Below are 23,992 nucleotides of genomic sequence, written 5' to 3'. Positions count from 1 at the left end.
TTTCAGTTAGCAGGTGAGCATGTTTACCCATTGTGCTATCAGGGCTTGTCCATAAAGTGCTTCTAAAACATGTTTTCCCTCATCAGTACTTAAGTAGCAGACTTGAATCTGGAATTCAGCATTCATCTCTAGTAAATCTCATGTTATTACTTTTCTTCCAGTTTGCCAAGATCTTTTAGATCTTTTTGTCTTAGGCATCTTTTGCAATCTTGATTTTAACATATCATATCTCACACAGATTTGTGTCTATTATAGCCAGAATGCCATCTGCACTGGTAATGAATACTCATTTTCATGTGCATCCATCTTGCCTCTCTAACTACACCTCAAGGAATTAGACTAAACAGTCACACAGATTTGTGTGAAAATCCTGGCACCTCTAGCAAGTTACTAAACTTCTCTAAATCTCAGTCTCTTTATCTGTAAAATAGGCACAACTATATCTGGTAGCGTAGTGGTTACGAATCGGGCTGCGAACCTTAAGGTCAGCAGTTCAAAACTACCAGTAGCTCCACGGGAGAAAGATGAGGCTTTCTACTCCCGTAAAGATTTACACCCTCGGAAACCCTGTACAGGGTCGCTATGGGTCGGACCCGACTCGATGGCACTTCACAACAACACAACAACAAATACATATAGCATAGGTTGTGTGAAGGTTGAATAAAACAACATGGGTAAGGCAAGTAGGAAAGTGGATGGGACTTAGTAAGTTTTGTTGTTGTTGTTAAGTGACGTCAGGTAGGTGCTGACTCATAACAACCCTTATAGGCTTTCAAGGGGTGGCTGATGGGTTTGAATCACTGAACTTGCAATTAGCAGTCCAGTGCTTATCCTATAGCACCACACCAGGTCTCATAACTATTTTAGTAATATTAGATGATGATAATGATGATGATTATTAATTCTTTGAGGACCAAGATGGCATTATGAATTTCCTCAGTAGCACTAAGCAATTCTCAATCCGATAGGAGGTATTCAATGAAGATTAGTTTATTGAAATGTATCTAGTCCTTTGGGAAATGACATCAATGCCTTAGCATCTAAAGGAACAATTGGTTGCTAGTCACAGAAAAAGTCCATTGTGGCTCTCATCTAAATCCAAGAGTTTCTTAAATTCTATAAAGAAACAGTACTACGTAGCCACTCTGTTTCTTTACAGAGCCTGACACAGAACCATCTGCTATGACAGTTTAATACCATTGCCCAGTGACTGAAACACTCAAGTCTTCACTAGCTAATCAATTCAGTTACTTCAAATAATACACACGTTTTATCACGTACTTATTTAACCCAGGAGTCAGACTTTTGCTTGACATTCCATCTATGTACCTCAAGACCTCTTAGAAAGTTTTATATGAAAGGACAAAATTATGGGCAATGGTTCATCTTTAACTAAACAGAATAAAATGCCCAGTGAAAGTAAGGACTCAACAAGGAAAAGAGCAAGGAACTTCTGACAATGCACCTTGAAGTAGCAAGAAAGCTACTTCAATCACACTTAGACACTCAGCACAATCTACAATATCACTCATCATTCTAAAGAATAAATTTTGTGCCAGCATTACCGATAAATGGCATCGCACACTGAACAAACCAAAGCATATAGTCTCATCATTTCTTATGTCTAAGCTGGGCCAAACTGCAAGAATGAACTCAGCAACTTAGTTATTCTTGAGAAGCTATACTGTATTTACACACACACACACACCCAACAGATGCTGCTAGGAAGACTGTGGCTAAGCAAGGTAACTGCTGGCTTGTGGCCATGCTGAGAAAGCTGTTATCAAAATAGTCCCAGCAACCTTCTCCTCCCCATGTTAAAACTCTCCTAAAAAGACTGCCGCTAAAAAAGGAAGCTTGAGCACTTCAGCATCATCTTAAAGGATTAACATTAAAACAAAAGTTTCAACCAGCCACCCAGATCTAGGTCTTTACAAGTTAAAGGACACTGTCATTCAGCTTGTCAAATAGGCAGGCTGCCAAATAGGCCTATGCTGGCTTATTTCCATTGAGGATTTGTTTATTCTTCAGAACAGGTCAGTTCACAAAATACGTGGAGACTACCTATATTTACAGTTACCCACTCATCATAACCAGAAAGGATACAAATACAGAGACACATCAGGCAAGGGGAGGCTCAGTAGGGTCCCAGAACAGAGTCTCCATTGTCTCCAGCGATGTGCCACTCTTCCTGTACATGATGTTCCTGCCCCTCAAACTTCCACATTCAGGGCTTTTATTAGCTTTTGCACAGTCAAGATTGGGAATCTCACTGCACGTGCATCATGGACTGAATATATATTCACAGTTGATTGCCTCAAGTCCCCTCCCTTCCTAAGGTTAGTTACCAGGTAGCCCCAATGGTGGTGGTTGGTGATTGTGGCCCTTGTACAGGGCTTCTGACGTAGTAAATCTTTACAAGAGCAGAATGTTTTATCTTTTTCCCACAGAAACTCATCAACCACTATGCTGCCAGGGCTCCTTCTGTGGTTCAATAGGCCTCACTTACTTGCATATGCTTTAAGTTGCAGTCTGGAGATTTTTACATAATTAAGGTCCTGGTGTGGCACTGTGGGTTAGTGTGCTGGACTGCAAGGTCAGTTTGAACCACAAGGTCAGCGGTTCAAGCTCACTAGTCACTCCTAGAAAACCCTATATAGGGTTGCTTTGACTCAGAACCAACTCGATGACACTTAACAACAACAACAATTGGAAGAGAATTCCAAGGGTCATTTTCAGGAAAAGGTAACAAAGATCAAACGAAGCTCTTGGTCACACAATAGACTTTAGCACATAATAGATATGCCTTAAAAATGTGTTTAATGAATAATTAATTTAAATTCAACTAACATTTACTGAAGATTACCCATATACTTAAAACTCCTTTGAGGTTTAAGAACCTAAGCCACAGAGATAAAATACAAATTCTGACTCTGTCTTGCTTTTTCCACTACATCACTACCTGCCCCTATGGAATTGAGTCTGCCCAAGGAGGGAAGCAGAACAGGTAAACATCTCTTACACCTTGAATACTAGAACAGCCAGGCAACAATACACGTGCTCCTGAGGTAACAAGCATGGCAACAACAAGAACAACAAAGTTAGTACATAACATGGGCCAGTTTTACTTAAAGGAACAAAAGAATTCATTATTTTAAACTTTGCATTCTGTCATGCACAATAAAATGCAGAAAAAAGAAAAATTAAACTTTATGGTATGCTTTTCCCTTCTAATTTAATACCACTCTCTAATTTTTCTGAAACTGTAATGATGAATTCAGAAAACAATTTATTTGAGACACAAAATATGCAACTATATGGGACCACAGCAATCACGACAGACTGCTTCTTCTTGATTCCTACTGAGACCAATTATCACTGTAGCATATTTCTTCTCAGTGTGTGGGGAGTCACACATGTTCACATTCAGAAACAAAGAGAACTAGACTTCTGTGTTTAGAGAGAACTAATGCCAATCCCAAGGTCGAGTGAAAGTGCATATGAAAAATGTGTACAAGAAAAAGGCTTCAAACAGATTTTGCCACCCCTGAAAACAATAAAAAATAGAAACAATTTTACTAAAAAGGGGGGAAAAAAAGCAACCATCATCTGTATTAAATTCCCACTACCACTTTCTATTTCGAATTTATCCAGGTCACCAAACCGATGTTTATCATTGAGATGTTATGGCAAAAAAGAAAAACTATGCTGATTGGTTTCTTCTTCGTGGGGCAGCTATAATAAAGAATGATGTTAAGCCAGTCAATATTGTGCTGAGTAATGCCATTGTTCATAGACATATCTGAGCACAATTTTCCTTTCATACAAAATATGACACAAACAGACTGAATAAAATAAAGGGCCCTTTGAGGTGAAAACAGCTATGAATCAGAATGAGACAGGGGAAAACAGGGGCCTAGAAATCAGGATTAAACATGAGCCACTTATTGACAAAAGTCTTGTGATTAAAACTTTGAAGAATGTTGAGGGCTGTGCCCTTCCTTGCTTGAGTAATTGTGCAGATGCGCAGGACATGCTCAGGACACATAGCAGAGTAGCGGAGCAGCTATATTCTCGGACGTGGCATTAAGAAAGACCACCAAATAAGTTCCATAGTTCATTTCTTTGTAACAAATGAACTATGGAATTTATAGTTCATGGGTAAAACCAGTCTGACCTGGTTTTACCCAGTTCCCTTGGCGCGTGCACAAACTACAAAGACAAACTTCCACTGGCGACAAAGGAGAACACTAGCCCCTGGGAGGAACTCGAACCAGAGTCCTGAAGAATTACACATGCATAACATCCCAGAATAAGTTGTCTCCCCTTACCAGAAGCCTTTGTGGTGGAGCCCATTTTAAAAAAGGCTGTGCATGTCACACCCAATTAGTAAGGAACCTCCTAAGCAAACCACTTTCCAGAAATCCCTGCTTACTCCTATGAATAAACATAATGCCTTTTCCTACCTAAAACCTCTTAAAACCTCAGCAAAGTCTTTGTTCAGGGAGCCATGGGTTAAGCATTGAATTAAGTCCTCCCCATCTCTGCTCTGCTTGCAAGTCTCTTTCCTTAAGAAACCTTGGCTTGTATGGAAACCCTTGCCTCACCTGACGATTTTCAATTAATAGAAGGCAAAAACCCTCTGTTTCAGGGAGGAGGTACAATTAGCCCTTCTGGTAACAAGAATCAATTCAATAGCACTTAACAACAACAATACCTTAATCTTATAAAAGCAAAATGCCATTTTGCCTCTCAGGTTGGCAAAATTTTAAAACAATGCAAATACCCAATTTGACAAAGGTGTGTGGAAATGGGAACTCTTAATTGTTGTAGATGGGAATATAATATTTTTAATCTGTAAACAATTTAGAAAGTCTTATCAAAATAATTTTCTCATTTATAATAATAAATTTCAAACATATAAAAATAGAACAGTATAATAAACTTCAGGTACCCATTATTCAGCTTCAACGATTACCAATCCATGGCCAATCACATTTCAAGTCTTCTACCACTCACTTTGTCCCTTACTAAATTATACTGAAGTAATATCCAGACATTATACAGTTCCTTCTTGGAGAAATGGAGATGAGAATGAAGGAGACAAGGAAACTAGATTAATAGAAGTGGAACAACCAGAACTTATATAATGAGAACGTTCATGTACTGTGTCACTGAACAACTTGTATAGAAATTGTTGAAGGGGAACATAAATTGATATGTAAACCTTTACCAAAAAACAATAAAATACTTTTTAAAGTAGAATATAAAAGAAGAGGAAAGGTGGCAGAAGAATGATGAAGATAGGTGAAAACAAAAGGAGGTATTCATGGGCTAAAGGGTAAATAGTGATATATACACAACCTTGGAACAACAGTGTTCTAGGTGTAGATACGTAGATGAGACCAGCTGAATGGGTAAAGGAGGAAGAATGGGATATATAAAAGTTTGAAAGAGGGTATTTTACGTGAGTATCTACCTTTTTTGCAAACACAGCTATGCATGTGGTGGAACATGTTATTGTTGTTGTTAAATGCCATTAAGTTGGTTCCAGCCCATAGCGACCCTGTACAGGGTTTTCGAGGAACAGCTGGTGAGCTTCAACTGCCAATCTTGTGGTTCAAACTGACTTTGCAGTCCAGTGCATTAACGCACAGCGCACATACAGTGGGCAAAATGATGACAATTTCCTAGACATTAACAAACATCTTAAGGCAATGAGTTGCTGGGCCCAGGGACTCAGAACCACAGTCTCATGGGACACCATGATCAATTACCATAACATAGTACACAAAGACAATGTTCTACAGTCTACTTTGGTGACTAGTACCTGGGATCTTAACAGCTCATAAGCATCCATCTAAGGCACAGCTATTGGTCACTCCATGTGCAGAAGAAAGAAGAGTGACAAGAACAGAAGCGGCTTGGAATCAATTAGTCCAATGAACTAATGGAACATGTGAGCATCAGTCTGTATGACACTGAGATGAGAAGAATGAGATGGTGTCTGGCTACCAATACCAACTTCCCTCAGAGGGATCACGTTTGAGGGTCCCAGATAGACTGGGAGAAAATGTGGAACAAACTAAAAATAAATTTATAATTAAGAGAAAACAAAACAAAACAAAACAATGGATGTAGAAAGAGACTGGAGGAACCTAAGACTATGTATAGCCCTTGAGCACCCTTCAGGTCTGGAAAGGAACTCACCCTCATGGCCTAATTTTGAGCCAAGCAGTAGACAGGTTTATAGGAGACGACAACAACACTAGCCAGGTATACTCCCAATAGAATGGACAATCACTCGAAATCAAAAGGGCAACATTTTTCTAAGGATGAAGTTGAGAAGGGATAGGAATGTGGGTGGAATGGAAATATGAACCACAGGGAGGAAGCGAGATAACTGTTGTTGCTGCATGGAAGGGATTATAAACATGGAGATGAAACAGAAGGTTTGACTTGTTGAATGTAAAGCTGATGCTCTTGCCTGTAAACATTTACTCAATTCACAATAAGAAGTTTTTTTTTAAAAAAGTAAACTATATAGAGGATATAAGGAGCTCTGGTAACATAGTGGTTACGAACCGGGCTGCTAACCTCAGGGTCAGCAGTTCGAAACTACCAGCTGTTCGGTGGGAGAAAGATGAGGCTTTCTGCTCCCTTAAAGATTTACAGCCTCGGAAACCCTGTACAGGGTTGCTATGAGTTGGAACCAACTCCATGGTACATAACAACAACAACATATAGAGGACATCTGTACATGTACATTTACCTTGAGTATAAATACATCCACAAATGTGGTGCAACATTTGGGGGACAAAGTTATGAAAACTTTTTAGGCAATAAACAAACGTCTTGAGGGAATGAGTCAAGGGGCCTGGGAGCTCACGACCATTGGCTCAGAGGACAACAAGTTCATTTAACATGCTGTTGTTGTTGAATGCTGTTGAGTCGGTTCCAACCCATAGTGACCCTGTATAGGGTTTCCATGGAGCAGCTTAACCACTGACCTTGCAGTTCAAACTGACTTTGTAGTCCAGCTCATTGACCCACAGCGGCACACCAGGACTCCTCATTTAGCATAACATAGTTTAAAAAGACAATGTTCTATATTCTACTGTGGCGATTAGTGACTAGGGTCTCAAAAAGCCTTGAACAGTTATCTAAGGTGTAACTATTGGTATCTCCCTTCTTATAGGAAAGAAAAATCGAAGAATCATAGAAACAATTAGTTCAATGGACTAATGACCCTCATGACTATCAGTCTCCATGACTCTGAGATCAGCATTAAATTGTGTCTGGTGGCCACTGATAATCACTCTGTCAGTGATCACAAAAGGGTAGGGAACAACTGACCCAAAAACCAGATAAGGCTGATCAAAATCACTTGGTCTTGTCCTGCCAAGGTAACTGCAGTTCCAATTATCACATTGGTTTGTTATGTGCTGAGGAGCTGGTTCCAACTCATAGCGACCCTGAGAAGGGTTTCCAAGGCTGTAAATCTTTATGGAAGCAGAAAGCCTCATCTTTTCCAGAAGAACTGGCAATTTCAAATAGCTGGCCTTGAGGTTAGCAGCCCAACTCATAACTACCAGAGCTCCTTGCCATTGTTGTTAATTGTCATCGAGTCAGTTCCAACCCATAGCGACACTGTATAGGGTTTCCAAGAAGTGGCTGGTGAGCTTGAACCACAGACTTCGTGGTTTAAACAGACTTTGCAGTCAAGCGCATTAACCCACGGTGCCACACCAGGGTTAGTTAATTAAATGTTTGACCAAATACAGTAGGTTAATTTTTAAGATGATAATTTTGTGTAGCCTATGAATGATGTTATAAATTTTGGCTGAAAAAAGGTTGTCCACCCTTGACAGAGAGGGTCTTGGATAGACTGGGATAAAAACGTAGAATCAAATTCAAAATCATAAGGGTTAGGACAGAAGTCAGAATGAAAACAGGAAACACATGGAAAAGTAGGTTAAGTGACATTTACGCTGTAGGAATTGCAGTCAACAAGATAAAGCAAAACATACATGAATTATTTTCATGGAAAACTGATCTGCTCTGTAAACCTGTACCCAATTCACAATAACAAATTTTAAACAACCGAAAACTGTATACTACTAGCACATCCCACTAAACCAAACCCACTGCTATCAAGTGAATCCCAACTCACAGAGACCTTACATAGAGTTTCTGAGACTATAAATCTTTATAAGAGCAGACAGCCTTATTTTCCTCTGAGTGGCTGGAGGGTTTGAACTCCTACCCTATGCTTAGCCCACAGTACAACAAGGGCTCCATCCACTGCTGTATAAATATGCAATAAACATTTGCTGAATCAACTTATCTGACATTTCCAAATCCCATGTAAAGTCACACGGTATCTTTGCCCACTCATCACCTATCAGAATTTTAAAAAACAAAAACATAACGTTTATGTAAAGCTCAAAAAATGTGAAATTAATCTATGGTGTTACCAGGCATGAAAACAGTTACAACTGAGAAGGAATGTAGATGTAACTAGAAGGAAGTTTTTAGGAGTTAATATGCTGCTTAATCTGGTTACTGGTTACAGAGTATGTTTACTTTGTAACATATCATTGAGTTATATGTTTATGATTTTAAAGATAAATATTTTCTTGTTACTTTTTTTCTTTAATTAATGAGTTAAAAAAAAAAAAAAAAAAAGCAGTGTGGTGGCCTGGTAGATAGACTAAAACAAAGTACTTAAAATGAAAAAGAATATAGATATATAAATGATTGGGTGGCAAATGCCAGGTAAGAGATACAATGCTTTCAGAGGAGTTGCATGTCTCTGCATTCAGGAGTGCTCTTCCCCTGCTTCACTAAGTACTTTCAGAGAGTCTACTAGTGGAAGACTGAAGGAGACACACCAACCTACCCAACAAAGAGAATTTAATTACGGCAGTAGTACACTTGCTCATAAATCCTTGCACTAAATAAAAGGAAAGCACCTGGGATAGTTTCACAGGATTCTATTCTTCCTGGTTTCTCTTTAGAACATTAAATTCAAAAGGGATTCCAGTAGAAACACAATTTGCCTGCATAAGAAAAAGTTCTCATTTATGTTTTCTGTATATCATTATTCTTCTATGGGTTTAAAATAAAAACTACTTTTTAATGTATTTGAAATCTCTAGTAGTAAAAATGCAAGAATTTAGCACTTTTCTTTCATATTCCTTTTAATTCTCAAAAAAATATTAAAATAGCTCTCTGTAAGTGATTTAAAAAAAAAAAAAAGCAAACTTTTCACATGCAATTGACTTAAAATTTGGCTATAATTATAGTTAAGTGTTAATGTTTACTAAAGTGTGACACTTATTTTATGAATAATATTCATCTGAAGTAGTAAATAAAAATAAAATAAGAATTGTATCTCATGCTATTTTTAAAGTACACTGTTCATTTGTGATTTTTTTTTTTTTCTATCATATTTCTTAAAGTCTTCTTCACTTTCAGCAAGTAAGGCTGTACCATCTGCATATCGCAGGTTGTTAATGAGTCTTCTTCCAATCCTGATGCCACGTTTTGCTTCATGTAACCCAGCTTCTCCGATTATTTGCTCAGCATACAGGTTGAATAAGTATGGTGAAAAACCTTGTCGCACATCTTTCTTGATTTTAATCCATTTAGTGTTTCCATGTTCTGTTCAAACAACTGCCTCTTGGTCCATGTACAAATTCTTCAAGAGAACAATGAAGTGTTCCCGAATACTCATACTTCACAATGTAGTCCATAGCTTATCATGATCCACACAATCAAAAGCCTTTGTATAGTCAATAAAGCACAGGTAAACATCTTTCTGATATTCTCTGCTTTTAGCCAAGATCCATCAGACATCAGCAATGATATCCCTCTTTCCATGGTCTCTTCTGAATCCGTTTTCAACCTCTGAAAGTTCTCTGTCAATGTATGATTGCAGCTGTTTCTGTATTACCTTGAGTAAAACTTTACTCTCATGGAATATCATAGAGATTGTCCAATGATTTCTGCATTCCATTGGGTCACCTCTCTTTGGAATGAGCACAAATACGGATCTCTTCCTATCAGTCAGACAGATAGTTGTCATCCAAATTTCTTGGCAGAAATGAGTGAGTGCCTCCTGTGCTGCCTCACTTTCTTGAAAGATTTCAATTTTGATTCCATCAATTCCTGGTGCTTTGTTCTTTGCCAATTCCTTCAATGCGCCTTGAACTTCCTCCTTCAATATCATTGGTTCTTCATCATATGCTACCTTTTGAAATGGTTGAACATTAACCATTTCTTTTTGGTACAGTGACTGTGTATTCCTTCCATCTTCTCTATATCCACATCATTCATGAGGTACAATGCTGTCTGTGATAGGATAATATCCATATGCCTACAGGGAAGCCCAGTTAATGCCATTATTATTCAAATTTACGCACCAACCACTGAAGCTAGTGAAGATAAAGTAGAAGAATTCTACCAACTTTTTCAACCTGAAATTGATCAAATATACAATCAAGATGTATTATTCATCATTACTGGTGATTGGAATGCAGAGGTTGGGAACAAAGAGGAAGGATCAGTAGTTGGAAAATATAGCCTTGGTGAGAGAAATGATGCTGGAGAACGCATGATAGAATTCTGCAAAATCAATGATTTGTTCATTTCAAACACCTTCTTTAGACAGCATAAGAGATGACTATACACATGGACCCCACCAGATGGAATATACAGAAACCAAATTGACTACCTTGCAGAAAGAGATGATGGAAAAGCTCCATATCATCAGTGAAAACAAGGCCAGGGGCAGACTGTGGAATTGCTCATCAATTGCTCATATGCAAATTCAAACTGAAGCTGAGGAAAATGAAAACAAGTCCATAAGAGCCAAAATATGACCTGAATTTAGAGATTATCTGAAGAACAGATTTGAAACATTAAACACTACAGACCGAAGACCAGAAGAGTTGTGGGATGACATCAAGAACATGAACATCATATAAGAAGAAAGCAAAGTCATTAAGAAGACAAGAAAGAAGGAAAAGGTCAAAATAGATGTCAGAAGAGACACTGAAACTTGCTCTCCTGTGTAGAAGGTAAAGCAAATGGAAGAAATGAGGAGGTACAAGAGCTAAACAGAAAATTTCAAAGATCAGCTTGAGAAGATAAAGCCTACAATAAAATCTACAAAGATCTAGAATCAGAAAACCAAAAAGGAAGAACAAACTCAGCATTTCTCAAGCTGGGGGAACTGAAGAAAAAATTCAAGCCTTGACTTCAGCCTATAACTGACTGGAATACCTAAAAGAGGTTCTAGAACTTGCCCAGTGAACAGGCCCTCTTGCGGAGCCTTTGCAGAGTATAGGACATTAGGTGGAATCCTAAATCCCATCCACAACCTTCTGAGGTAGGACATTCTCACTAGAAAGGACAAGGAGACCAGCCTGAAACAGCCAAAGCAACAGGAGATACATCTTCAAAGAAAGATCATCACAAAAACCCCAAAACAAAAATGTCAGTATGACTGGCTACTACAAAAATAAGCTAATTTTTCGCCAGAAAGCTATCAAGGCAAGCAGTCAAGTTCCTTCAGGACAAACCCCTCTCTAAGACTGAAACTCAAAGGGAACACATAAGCAGGTATGTAAGCTTGCTGGTGCCCATGTTAGTCTACTGGTGAGTGGAAGAGGGGAAAAGACAGCAATGAAGAAATGGGCTGAGTTCAACCACCTTCCATAGACTCCTGTTGACCTGGAGATGAGAAAGAGAAGAGGAAGGGCTGGTTGGTCCCAGGTGTAGTTAGACCTGGGTACACCTCAGGCTATGGACAAGGACATAGCCCCTGAGTGCTAGAGCTGAGAGCTGATACGAAGCTGATATGAAGTGAGGAGAGATGCACAAGAACACCCAAATTTGCAGGTAGTACACATTTGATCTAGCCTTGATGGCTTGATAATCAGAACTCGACTAGAGGAAGATAAAAAAAAAAAAGAATAAAACCATTTTTGATAAGGAAACAAGGGTAAATTGCTACAATTTGATGAACTTAACCTATACTCATAGAGGTGGTAACTCTAAATACCAACAGAGAGGGAAGGAGTCTTCACATCAACTATCAATGCTATCTATCCCCTCTGTATACAGGGCAGATAGCGATGGGCAACTTAGACACTGGCTACCTAAAATGAGATGGCAATAAAGGCACAAGGTGATGGCTTACAAAGTTTCAAGGGGGAGTCATGGGTGACCCTGCTGGTATTTAAAATACCTGTGGCATAGCTTCCAGAATCACAGCAACTCACAAGCCACCACAGTACAACAAACTGACAGACGAGATGTGGCTAACATATTTAGGGGACTTACAGCAACAAAAAAGAAAATAATAAGATTAACCCTGTTGTTCTGAATGAATTGGAACTATTTCAGTTACAAAGTTGAAATTGCAAGTAAACACTATACTTAACACTTTCTTTTTTGTAGCCAGATACTGTATAGATAAAAACAGCTACCATATTTCACTTCAGATGAAGCTATAAGCCAACATTTATGGGAAAATCCTCTTAGATAAATTTCCAGACTTAGTATCTACAACAACAGAATAAACAGTTAGGACAATAATAAGAGGTTTCTGAAAGTCACCAAGTTTCTAGTTGACCAGATACACTTTTTACTGAAAAGTGTAATCAGACAATAGCATAACTTGTTTTGGTCACTTTCTCTTTTTTTTCATTCATATGTGGCAAGTCTCTAGGTACTTTTTTTTTCTCTCTAGACAATGAATCTAGATGGGTTTGTTTGAAAGATGGAATCCTTCAGCGTCAATCATGTAACTTTTAGTGGAAAACAACTATATGTATGTGTTCGTGTGTGTGTGCATTTATATTTATTTCTATATAAACAATAGATTTTTCAGGATAAAATGGTATAACCATAGAAAAATAAAACCAATTGGGAGGGAAGCAAGGGAAACCACAGTCTAAAAGATAAAAAAGATGGCAGTTGTAAGGCAGGCAGCCTCCTGTTCATGCCACACAGTATGCCATCAGTAAGGTATACTCTTGTGTGGTTGGCATGAGCAGCCCAGATGAAGACAGCAGAAGCCATATAACTGCAAGGGAGCTGAGACACAACGCAGGCAAATGGACCATCCAAATGCACCTCATTCTCAAGTAGCCCAAGTTTCTGGTAGAATGGTTCAATTCTAGCAACAAAACAACTCACTGAGCCTAGTGTACACAGACCTGCGAGGAGATGGAGAATTCCCAGGGCGATGGTAGGATACAAGCTTCGGCAGATACAAGCACAAAGTCCAATCAAAGCCCCAAAGCACATCAAACCTAGACTAACAAAAGGTAAAAGGAATTGGCAATACCAAAGGTAGGTCCGAAGTAGATCAATCCCACTATGGTTTCCAGCATGAAGCTCATGCATTTTGTGATCACATCAGATGACTCTGTCCTTTCTGGTGGGCTAATCCCACTGTGCCATTATATTGAAAGAGTGCATAGTTATAAGTCTTTTCATCTGCCTCTCATCATTAATGAAATCATCCAAGATGTCTTTGTTCAATTCACTGGAATTTTCTTGAATTAGACTTTGATATTTGTACCAGAATTCTGTGCCAACGAGGCTGCCATGTAGATGGTAGAAATGAGACTAAGCACATAGCAATTATAAATGCTGTAGCAAAACAGGTATCCACCCTGGCATTCAGACTGCTCACCCATCCTCCTGCTCTGCCAGCTTCACCTTCATATTCTCTTTAGAGCAATCCTGACAGTAACTAACTTCTGTGCCTTCTTTATCACTCTTACACCCTGGAGGAAAATCAGGAAGAAGTCCTTCAAAGGCAAATAATATCTTAGAAATCTGGGGAAAGGGCAAGAAACACTTTAAAAGAAAACCGAGAATAATCACAATTTTTAAGGAACCTGAAGGAGGAAGATTGCCACCAAATTTATATGCAATTAAAACAGGATTCCCACCCCCAATATTTAAAAATGGAGCAAGTACTAAAATGTCTCCAAATTTAAAAAGATATATACACTTCAAAAACTCAGCATTATTCTTTGGAACTTAAGCTAGTGTGGTATTTGTAAACTTATTTTTAAAGTACCCTGACAAACCCTTTTTTATTACCAGGTCATTCCAATGCACACTGATTGGAGTATGTTAGTGTTATGTTTGATTTTATTTTCATTAAATGAGCTGGAGAATGTTCTTAATACTTAAAAAGGAAACATTCAGAGAATGTACAGTATAGAAAGATTAAGGAAGGCATTCAAGAGGACTGTAACTTTTACAGAATGATCTCCAAACAACAAAGGCAATTCCTTACCTGCTGAGCTGTACCATCCTGTTGGACATAAGTGACTTGGCCTGGATCTGTAAACAGAGTCTAGACAAAAAAACAACAACTTATCAAAAGATCTCTAGACAGCTTGCCTACACAGGGAAAATTATCCTACTGCTAAGCACCAATTCTTAGAGTGAACTCCCATTATAACTAGTAATAATCCTTCATTAATAAAAAAGACAAAGATAGCAATCTTACATTTAGCTAAAGCCTTTCATTCTTCCAAATGGCTCCAGAGAGAATGTGTAATCTAAGCATCCCAAATGTCTAATATAACTTCACGATTTTCCTCTCTAGCAAAGCCTTTCTTGAGGTTGAATACAGCAGCTAGTTAAACAGGCATGTCATGAAAACATACAATACTGGTCATGAATGAGAACACTTGTATTCACACTGTGTAGGGCAAGAGTAGACTTGTGATTAAATGAAAATGGATGGAGATTCACAGACATTCAAAAAACATTATTCACAAGCATTACAAGTGTATACCCACATTATAAGATTATAGTCACAGGATTATAACTCTTTCTAATATAAATACACATTCCTTATCAGAAGAGAACTAGAAGGAAAAGAAATAGGAAATAATGTCCCATACCATCTTTTGTTATTGTTGTTGTTGTAGTAGATAAAGCCCATAGGATCGTAATAGAAAAAAATGAGTAATTATAAACACATGGTAATGTGGGTCATGGTGCAACAAAGCTAAATAGAGAAGGAAACCATCAAAACTATTTTAGCCAAAGCACCCTGTATCATTATCTCCAAACTAGGAAAATATTCTTTCCTCTACAGTTTTTTAATGACCTTCATTCACCCAATCTGTTAGTCAATCTATGGGATATAAGAACTATGGTTTAGTTTTGATTGCAGAATAACAAAGAAAAGTATTTCAGCCAGTGTCATGCTTTTCTGATTGCACACACATACACACACACAAATACAAATGATCATAATTCATGTATTTAGTAACATAGCAATAAACTAAAAATTGAGCACAGGATATTCATTACATTAACTATCTTATTTTTACTTAATGTGGCAGGAGACTGAAAACAAGTTGAGGTATTTCAAAAGTACCAGTCTGACAACGGGGCTATCTCATCTTTACATAGATTTGGAAGGTATTAATTAGGAGAGGTTCTTTTTGTCTTAGGTGTGATTTGAGCATCCTGATTAAATATTGCATGAAAGCAAAATGCTATTACCAGGAATCTACTATAAAAGTATGGTATTTATATTTTGGAAAACATATGTTTAAAAGTACTTTGTACAATGTAGAGTACTAGCATTTATACAGAGGGAAATATTTGTGTCATGCATTTGAAAATGGATGCTACAAGTTACTGGCAAAAAAACTAAGAGTAGCTATAATTGTACAGCTTTTACCAGGAAACACCTTTACAGTCCTACAAATCAGTAAGTTACTAACAAATAACAGTTAACAAGCTGACAGAATTCTCTGCTTACACGTTTAACTGAAATAATCTATATGTGTTCTCTGGCCTATCTTTAGTTATATAAAATGAAATGTCATTTTGGCCTGGTTCTTGATACTTAAGAAAATTAGCAAATTTCACTGGGGAAAAGAATTGATATGAGGCTAGCACTCTAATTCTTGTATTTAATTTAAATAAATAACCTCTAGTATGCTCTGCTAAGTCAGTTACGGGCTCCTTGAGAGCAAAACTCTTACCTGAATATTTTCTGTATCACCAATACCTAGCACAGGGACTAGCACAGAGGTAGCATACATGATAGTTAATTAGTTGGTAAGAAAACTGTAACAAATAATACTGTACGTGCCTGCGCAGCTTCCACAGGATGGATGTAAACCAGTGTGTGCTCCGGACCATCCACTGAAGTGTAAGAGGCACCATCTGCTGTGTACACCACCTGTTGGGGTGGACGACCCTGGTCATCCGTGTAGACAATCTGAGCCACAGTTCCAGAATCCGGAACAAAGTGCACCTGGGGCAAAAGGCAGGCAGGTACATAGAATCTTCTCTTGTGAACATCAGCAATCTCAGAAAGGTACATGCCTGACTAAGCATGTATCTTTCTAGAATATTTACCACTGAGAGGACAATGAGGACTTACAAATCCTCAACTACACTGAGACAGTGATTAGGACACAGGAACCAAAAGCCTTGTTATGATATACTGCTTAATGTTAGAAAACTGATGTAAACTCCTCTTTGCCTTAAATGTCCAGTATAGATAGCCCTCTTAAGCAGGAATGAAGGTTGTGGTCTACTGATCCTCACTGACAACACTACCAAAATACAAAATATAAATTATTCTGTGACATATAAAAATAGGTCCTGACTCAAAAGCCAATTGCTCTCAACACATAAAAAGTCTATAACTAAGAGTGCCTTTCAGCAAAAATATTTTTTAAAAGTCACCTTCTTTCCTATAATTATTTCATACTCAAAGGACATATGAGGGGTATATCAGTATATGTTTGCAGAGTCAGTGAACATAACAGAACTCTTCCTTGCCAGCTAAGTAAAATTACTGAAAACGCTAACTAAAGTAATTTTAGGAGTTTTGGAAAACTGATTCAGTTGTCACCAAAGTAAAAATAATTTCCCACTCCCAAGAGCTAAAGAACTGAAGCAGAAATCAAGTGTTGTAAAATCCTTTCTGAGTAGTCAGCTTTGGAGGTTTGAATTTTTGAAGACTATAGCTTGGCATACTGCCTGGTATTTAAGGTATGGGAGCAGATGGCCAAAATACACATTTGGAAGAGAAATAATTTATGTGCTGATACTAAAGTCAGTCACTCTTAGACTAGAACCCTTACTCTAGCTTAGCTTTGAACCTAATTCTTTTTCTTACTACAGTTTTCTACAGTGGTGAATGAGAAATCCCAAAGATGGAATGAACATATTTAACCCCTGGAAAGAAACCTTCAGACCACATGCAAGCAAGCATTACAGAAATGCAGCAAACTTCTACCTTTATATCTATCAGTATCTCCATAGATTCAGTTTGTCCATGGAGACACAATTTGTATAGCAGACTTATAAGAGGACTTCAAAAAATTCATAGAAAGAAAAAAAAATGGCATTTTGTACAACTATTGGTCTCTCCCTGTGTAGAGTAAAGAAAAGTGAAGAAAATTGAAGATGTTTGGAAACAATTAGTCCAATGGGAGCATGTGAATCAGTCCCCATCACTCTGAGATGAGAAGAACTAGATGGTGCCTGGCTATCACAAGCAACTGCTCTGAAAGGAATCACATTAGAAGACTCAGAATAGAGTGGAAGGAAAATGTGGAACAAAACTCAGTTTTGTTAAAAAAATAAATAAAAACGATCAGGCTTATTGTTCAGAAAGGAGGAACCCAAGATGATCTTGTGTTAGAAGGAACCCAAGACCATGGCCCTAGGTCACCCTTTAGATCTGGAACTGAACTCAGCCAAGCAGTTGATAGACAGTGGAACAACAACACTACTACAGTATGTACACTATAGAATGGTCAGCCATTCAAGATTAAAAGGCTAGCATTTATCTAAGAATAGAATTCATAAGAGTTGGAATAGAAAAAGAAAGGAAACAAGAAACACTGCAATCATTGAAATGAAACGAAGTATATGACTTATTGAGTGTAAAACTGATGATCTGCTCTGTGAAACTTCATTTGATTCACAATAAAAAGTTTTTGTAATAAAAGATAATGGAATTTTTTCATAAAGTTTGAAACCTCCTTATATTTGTTCAATTTTCACCACATTTTAAGGTAATTTTGTGGCGTTATATTTAGATTTGTTCACTAATAACAAAAAAAACACTTTCTGAAGAGAAGAGATATCCAAGTTCTTCATCTTGGCTGTTTAACACTCAGTACTCTGCCGAATGAGAATCATTAGCCAGGTAAAGGAACAACTGAGGAGAGGAGATGCAAGGAGAAAACCTAAACTTTACTGTCTGCTAACGAGAACACTCGTCAAGTGGAGTGTCACAACCAGGCTTCTTTTTGTTTTATGCTTTGACAGGCTACATTTTGATTTATAAACACAATACCCCAAATATCTAGCTATAAAACATAAAAATAGCCTTCAGAATTGTTTCTCTGGGAGACAAAACACCAGTCTTAAGTATTCTACTGAAAACATCTCTGGAACTTTTTCTTTTTTTTTTAAGTGTCCTGGTGTGGTGCTGCAGGATAATGTGCTGAACCACAAGGTCAGTTTGAGCTGCAAGGTTGGCAGTTCAAACCCACTAGCCACTTCTTAGAATCCCTATACAGGGTCGCTATGAGTCAGAACCAACTCTACAGCATGTAACAGCAACATTCCAACTCAGACTTTTAAATCATACCAGATGATCAATTTTATTAGTTCATCCTAATACCATTTTTGCTTAAAATTAAGCTTTATACTTTGATCACATATAAAACATGGCTCCACATTAGTTCTGACTTTTCTCAAAATTTAAATCTATATCTGAAATGCAGACCTTTGTCTTTGCTGGTTCTGATGGCAATGTGAAGGGCAGAGATCATCCGTGGCACACTTTTCCAAAGCTGCTGACTACTAATGAGACAACTTTAATTCAGAGGCTAACATTCAGGACTTAAAAGAAAAAGTCACTCCCTTTACAGACATACATTGTGCTTTATTACACAAGAAAAATCAAAATCCTATGCTGGGTAACACGACATAAAAGGGACAAACTACAGATTGAGGTTTATAGTGCAAGCAACATAAAATAAAACAGATGACAGCAATACATTGCAGAAAAGGCAGAGAAGCCTAGAGGTAGTAGTTTAGCTCTTCATTTACATTTTAGTGAACCATCATGACATAACACTAATACTGAAATACTGCCTAATCTTTATGTACAAATTCTTTGAGTCAGTCAACTCCTAACTATTCATTACTATAGAGTAGCTGTTATTTCTTCTGCTGTGTCACAAATTAAATTGTGTCCCCTAAAATATACCTCAGAAACCCTGTGGCTATGAGTCAAAACCAACTCAATGTCACTTAACAACAACAACAAAATATATGTCAACATGGCTAGGCCACAATACTCAGTATTATATAATTATCCTCCATTCTGTAGCCTGATGTAATGACTGTATGTGTTATAAATCCTAACTTCCTAATGTTAATGAGACACACAATCTACAGGATCAGGTTGTGTCTTCAGTCAATCTCTTTTGAGATATAAAAGAGATTAAAGAAGCAGACAGTACCAAGAAAAAGAGCCAGGAACACAGTGTGTCCTTTGGGAACCTCTCAGACAAAGAGGTAGATTAATGTCCCTCCAAGGGACACCAAGCCCATAGATGCAAAAAGATAAAAGGTTCTTCCCTAAGAGCTGACAGAGAAAGAAAGCCTTTCCCTAGAGCTGGTGCAATTGGATTTCTAGTCTCCTAAACTGTAAGAAAATAAATTTGCTTTGTTAAAGCCATTTGTGGTATTTATGTTATAGCAGTTAGCTACCACCTTACTGTAGCCAACTAAATAACAGCTATCATCACAAAGCTAGCAAAGACCACTCTTCACCTGTGCAGTGTTCTGTTCATGTTCTGCAGACGTGGACCACACATGTGAGTTTTCAGCTTTGGAATCCATCTTTTCTCCACTAGGCACTCCAAGTCAGAGGCATCTAGAGCAGCATGGGGCAGACTACAGTCATCTCTCTACCACATGTGTGTTCATGAGTGACAAAATGGTCCCTCTACCTGAAAAAGAAAGAATAGGAATCAGGACTTTAAGTAGATAAATATGTTTAATAAATTATAGCTTTAAGAAGAAAAGATTTTTTAATGGACAAATTATTTGCAATAATAATACAATGCGTTACATGCTTGCTATATTCTCTGCACTCACTGTGTATGTATGTGTATAAAATATAATCCTCATAAAAATACATGGGTAGTTATCTTAGTTCCTGAGGGGAAGAATGAGTTCTGGCATAGCACTGAGCATTAATGCGCTGGACTGCATGCAGTCTGTTTGAGCCTTAAGGTTGGCAGTTGGAATTCACCAGCGGCTCCTCAGAAACTCTATACAGGGTCGCTATGAGTCGGAACCGACTCGACAGCACTTAACAACAACAACAAATGATATTAATAGGCAGGATTATAGGCAGTTACGTTAATAAGGCAGGGGACTGATGTTCACATGTTCCATTAGTCGCTTGGACTAATTGATTCCAAGCATCTTCAATTCTCATCGCTCGTCTTTCTTTTGCACATGGAGAGACCATGAGCTGCACCTTTGACAGCCACTCATGAGCTTTTAATAGCCCAGTCACTACTCACCAAAGCACGATGTAGAACACTGTCTTTGTGGACTACATTATATAAATTGAATGGTTTCTCCTGGGACTCAAGATATTTGATAATATATAAGAAGTTGTCATCATTTTGCTTGCTGTATGCTCCACCACAATCACAGTTGTGTTTGCAGGAAAGGTAAATACTCATGTACAAATATCCCCTTCAAACTCTTAATAATCTGTGGGATCTATAAATATATACATTTGTTGTTGTTAGGTGCCATCAAGTCAGTGCCAACTCATAGAGACCTTATGCACAGCAGAACGAAACACTGCCCGATCCTGGGCCAACCTCACTACTGTTGTCACACTTGAACCCATTGATGCTGCCACTTGGCCAATCCATCTCATTGACCCCAGGGGTCTTCCTCTTTTTCTCTGACCCTCCACCTTATCAAACATGATATCCTTCTCCATCGACTTGTCCCTCCTGACAATATGTCCAAAGTATGAGAGACGAAGTTTGGCCATCTTGGTCTCCAAGGAGCACTCTGGTTGCATTTCTTCCAATACAGATCTGTTGGTTCTATGGGCAGCCCCTGGCACTTTCAATATTCTCCTCCAACACCATAACTCAAAAGCATCAATTCTTCTACGGTCTTCCTAATTTACTGTCCAACTTTCACATGCATATGAGGTTACTGAAAATAGCATGGCTTGGGTCAGGCGCACCTTAGTCCTCAAGCTGACATCTTTGCTTTCAACACTTTAAAAGGTCTTGTGCAGCAGATTTGCCTAATGCAATACACGTCATTTGATTTCTTGACTGATGTTTCCATGAGTGTTGATAGTTGATCCAAGAAGAATGAAGTCCTTGACAACTTCAATCTTTGCTCCAGTGATAAGAATGTTGTTTATTGGTCCAGTGGTAAGGATTTTTGTTTTCTTTACATTGAGATGTAATCCACACCTAAGGCTGTGCTCTTTGATCTTCATCAGTAAATATTTTAAGTCCTCTTCAATTTCAGCAAGCAAGGTTGTATCATCTGCATATCACAAGTTGTTAATGAGTCTTCCTCCAATCCCAATGCCACATTTTTCTTCATATAACCCATATACAGTATGTGTGTGTGCGTATGTGTATATATATATCTATCTATATCTATAGATAGATATGTTGTTGTTGTTGTCAGGTGCCATTGAGTCGGAACCGACTCATAGCGACCCCATGCACAGCAGAACGAAACAATGTTCGATCCTGGGCCAACCTCACTACCGCTGCCACACTTGAGTCCATCAATGATGCCACCTGGCTGATCCATCTCGTTGGGGGTCTTCCTCTTTTTCTCTGACCCTCCACCCTACCCAGCATGACATCCTTCTCCAACGACTGTTTCCTCCGGACAATATGTCTAAAGTAGGAGAGACGAAGCTTAGCCATCCTGGCCTCCAAGGAGCACTCTGGCTGCACTTCTTCCAAAACAGATCTATTGGTTCTTTTGGCAGTCCATGGCACTTTCAGTATTCTCCTCCAACACCACAACTCAAAGGCAATAGATAGATATAGATATAGATATATACACATACACACACACACACACACATACACACATTCCACTCTTCTTCCCATTCCCATTCAGCATGAGTCTCTATTCATGTATCTACCGGCAGAATATCATTGTTCCAAGATTGTATATATATCACTATTTACCTCTATCCTCTTTAGCCTTGTATAAAGACATTATTTTAAAGGAGCATAGAATTACGGGTAACAATGCATTACTGTATTTTTATGCAAATAACATGCACATTGTTGATTTTACTGCCAAATCATGCCTTTCCCTGCCACCTCCAGGGGAAGTGTTTTGCTTTGTTATTAGAAATTTGAGTTTTGTTCCACATTTTCTTCAATGGCCATCTATTGAAGTCCTGATTAGAGGCTAGTCAAAGCAGCTGAACACCATGTAGTTTTCAAGGTAGATGAGGCTGTGGTTCATACAGACTATCTATATTATAGACTAGTTTCTTCTTTGACTCTTGGATTTTCCTCCTTTTTCTTTCATTGTGCATGAGTAGAGACCTATAGATGTATCTTAGATGACCACTCACAAACAGTTAAGTCCACAGATAGTATTCAGAAAATTAGGATGTAGAACACTAACTTTATGAATTATGTTATGCCAATTAAACAGATATTCCATGAGACTACGATCCTAATCCTTCAAACCTAGAAAATTAATCTTGTAGGTATTTGGTTGTATCTCAAAAGTATCCTTTAATGTGTCTTCTATGCAGTTTATTATGTATATGAATTCAAGAGGCTTCAAAAAGTTCATGTTAAAAAGGAATGAGAAGATAATGAAATTCTTCCACAAACTTTCTGAAGCTCTCTTATATATGTGCATGTTGTTGTTGTTGTGTGTTGTCAAGTCAGTTCCAACCCTGTATAGAGTTTCTGAGAGCAGTTAGTGCATTTGAATTGCCAACATTGCAGTTACCATCTAGTGTTTAGCCTACAGTACCACACGAGGGTTCTGTAGATGTGCATACAGTTACATAAATGCTTATATATACACATATATGCATATCTACACACACATGTGGGGGCACAGTGGCTTTGTAGGATAAGCACTGAAGTGTGAACCACAAGATGAGTAGTTCAAGACCACAAGCTGCTCTGCAGGGGAAAGAAGAGGCTTTCTGCTCCCATAAAGACTTACATATCCACGTTACACATCACATCAACAATTTCAGGAGGCAGCAAATGATCAAGATACAATGGTACCGAAGTAGGAAGTCCAAGTTGCTCTGAAGGAACTGGTGAAAAACAAGGCACCAGGAATTGACAGAATATTATCAACTGAGATGTTTCAACAAATAGATGCAAGGTTAGAAGGTCTTATTCATCTATGCCAAGATGTCTGGAAGACCAACTGACAGGAAGAAATCCATAATGTGGAAATTATTGAACAACCACATTAATATCTCTTACAAAGGCATTTGACTTTGTGGCTCATAACAAATTATGTATAGCATTATGAAGAAGGTTCTCCTTCAGAACGTTTAACTGTGTTCATGTGGAACCTATACATAGATCCGGAAGCAGTTGTTCATAAAGAACAAGGGAATACTGAATAGTTTAAAATCAGGAAAAGTGTGCGTTAGAGTTGTATCCTTTCACCATACTTATTCTTTCTGTATACTGTGGTTGCTGTAAGTGCCTTCAAGTGGGTTCTGACTCATAGCGATCCTGTATAGGGTTTCCAAGGGGTGGCTGGTGAGTTTGAACCGCTGACCTTGTGATTCAAGCCAACCTTGTGGCCTAGTGCTTATCCTACAGTGCCACACCAGGACTGCAGTCAATCCATATGCGGGTCACATAAACCAAGCAGCTGAACTGTACGAAGA

At 38.2% G+C, this 23,992-nt stretch overlaps 1 protein-coding gene and 1 pseudogene across 1 annotated transcript in view; both read right to left on the bottom strand.

Moving 5' to 3' along the window:
* The window catches only part of PRDM10 (PR domain containing 10), a 103,851-nt gene extending 83,916 nt beyond the window's left edge, over nucleotides 1-19,935 (bottom strand). The window contains exons 1-3 of the mRNA XM_006873085.1: nucleotides 19,867-19,935; nucleotides 16,151-16,315; nucleotides 14,327-14,386 (exon numbers count right to left, since the gene is read on the bottom strand). Coding sequence (XP_006873147.1) covers nucleotides 14,327-14,386; nucleotides 16,151-16,315; nucleotides 19,867-19,935 — 294 coding nt within the window. The remainder of the gene's footprint in view (nucleotides 1-14,326; nucleotides 14,387-16,150; nucleotides 16,316-19,866) is intronic.
* On the bottom strand, nucleotides 13,011-14,135 carry LOC102828224 (annotated as a pseudogene).
* Nucleotides 19,936-23,992: the final 4,057 nt, after the last annotated feature.

Source organism: Chrysochloris asiatica, unplaced genomic scaffold, assembly GCF_000296735.1.
Source record: "Chrysochloris asiatica unplaced genomic scaffold, ChrAsi1.0 scaffold00222, whole genome shotgun sequence".
Classification (NCBI taxonomy): domain Eukaryota; kingdom Metazoa; phylum Chordata; class Mammalia; order Afrosoricida; family Chrysochloridae; genus Chrysochloris; species Chrysochloris asiatica.
Note: the sequence above shows the minus strand (reverse complement) of the source record. Positions and strands in the feature narration are given on the sequence as shown.